The sequence below is a fragment of the Lottia gigantea genome, assembly GCF_000327385.1.
Source record: "Lottia gigantea unplaced genomic scaffold LOTGIsca_667, whole genome shotgun sequence".
NCBI classification, from domain to species: domain Eukaryota; kingdom Metazoa; phylum Mollusca; class Gastropoda; family Lottiidae; genus Lottia; species Lottia gigantea.
Window position 1 is genome coordinate 7,932 of NW_008710273.1, and position 1,765 is coordinate 9,696.

The 1,765-nt window shown below is 36.8% G+C and overlaps 1 protein-coding gene across 1 annotated transcript; it reads left to right on the plus strand.

The window, feature by feature from the left end:
• Positions 1–254: 254 nt before the first annotated feature.
• On the plus strand, positions 255–458 carry LOTGIDRAFT_146133 (hypothetical protein; the record flags this gene model as incomplete). The annotated part of the gene is made up of 1 exon (XM_009064949.1): positions 255–458. A coding segment is annotated over one exon (204 nt), but the record flags the coding sequence as incomplete, so codon positions are not given.
• Positions 459–1,765: the final 1,307 nt, after the last annotated feature.

The window sequence follows — 1,765 nt, forward strand, 5'->3', positions numbered from 1 at the left end:
GTACAGCCCACTGTAGAATCCCAGCCCTAACCTCTAGTCCACACAGTACAGCCCACTGTAGGATCCAGGCCTAACCTCTAGTCCACACAGTACAGCCCACTGTAGAATCCCAGCCCTAACCTCTAGTCCACACAGGATGACCCACTGTAAAATCCAAGCCCTAACCTCTTGTCAACCCAGTACAGCCCACTGTAGAATCCCAGCCCTAACCTCTAGTCCACCCAGTACAGCCCACACTAGAACCCCAGCCCTAACCTCTAGTCCATACAGGATGGCCCATACTAGAATCCCAACCCAAACCTCTAGTCAACTCAGTACAGCCTACACTAGCATCTCAACCCAAACCTCTAGTCCACCCAGTACAGCTCACACTAGAATCCCAGCCCAAACCTCTGGTCCAGTCAGGACATCTCACACTAGAATCTCAGTGTAAGGGTTCATTCACACTACAAGGATAGCAGGGCGACATAGAGAAGAGCGTAGTTGTTGACACATTAACATTTTGTGTACACTTTCCTGTGACTTTATTTTTCATGCTTATTGAACAGTGGAAAACTGCTAGCCGCAAGCAATAAAAAATACCCCTGAATTCCCTAACCATGTTGCTCTGTTCAGCTCTGTTCAGCTCTGTTCTGCTCCACTTGCAGCATTAACAGCTGAGCGTATGTACATTGACAACTAACTTCATATTAATGCTGTTACTAACTGCTCTGCTCTGAGCCACCCTGGTCTGCTCGTAGTGTGAATGAAGACTAACACTATAAGAAATACGTACAGATCCATTTAGGAGGAGTTTTCCAGTGATTATTGTCATGAGTAAAACATTTCATACTCTCAGAGTTACATTCTTTCCCTCGTTTTGATTTTCTCTTTAACTTATTTAACTGACGGCGTTTTAATTTATTTAGTTTAGGATGGAATCGATTCATTCTTCTGTTGTTTACTTCATTTCTTCGGTTTGGTCTGAAAATATACATACAGACACCTGATGCCACTTTCCACTATGAAATACTTACTCACTTACAATTGATATACTTCCTCATATGAAAAGTTTATTAACTGCTGGTAACTTTAAGAAAGCAAATCCTGTTACAGCCTGCAGCAAATGAAACCCTTTTTTATTGTCTCATCTGAAAGACTACACGTGTTTTCCATGTCAGCAACTCTGATCTGCACCATTAACAGGGGGAGTAAGAAATCCTGAAAGCTAGAATAATGTATGACCTGTTAGAGACACTGTCTTCACATACACAATCTTCATCTTCTGTCTTCTGACCAAAACCATGAAATATAGAATCTGTAAGTAAAATATCCTGCTCTGTTCCAAACTCATCAAGATCTGGTTTCTCAGTTTTCAGATGTCTCCTTATTACCTGAAGATACAGTAAATATTCTATAGAAATATTAAAACAGTGAATATTCTATAGAAATATTAAAACAGTGAATATTCTATAGAAATATTAAAACAGTGAATATTCTATAGAAATATTAAAACAGTGAATATTCTATAGAAATATTAAAACAGTGAATATTCTATAGAAATATTAAAACAGTGAATATACTATAGAAATATTAAAACAGTGAATATTCTATAGAAATATTAAAACAGTGAATATTCTATAGAAATATTAAAACAGTGAATATTCTATAGAAATATTAAAACAGTGAATATTCTATAGAAATATTAAAACAGTGAATATTCTATAGAAATATTAAAACAGTGAATATTCTATAGTAATATTAAAACAGTGAATATTCTATAGAA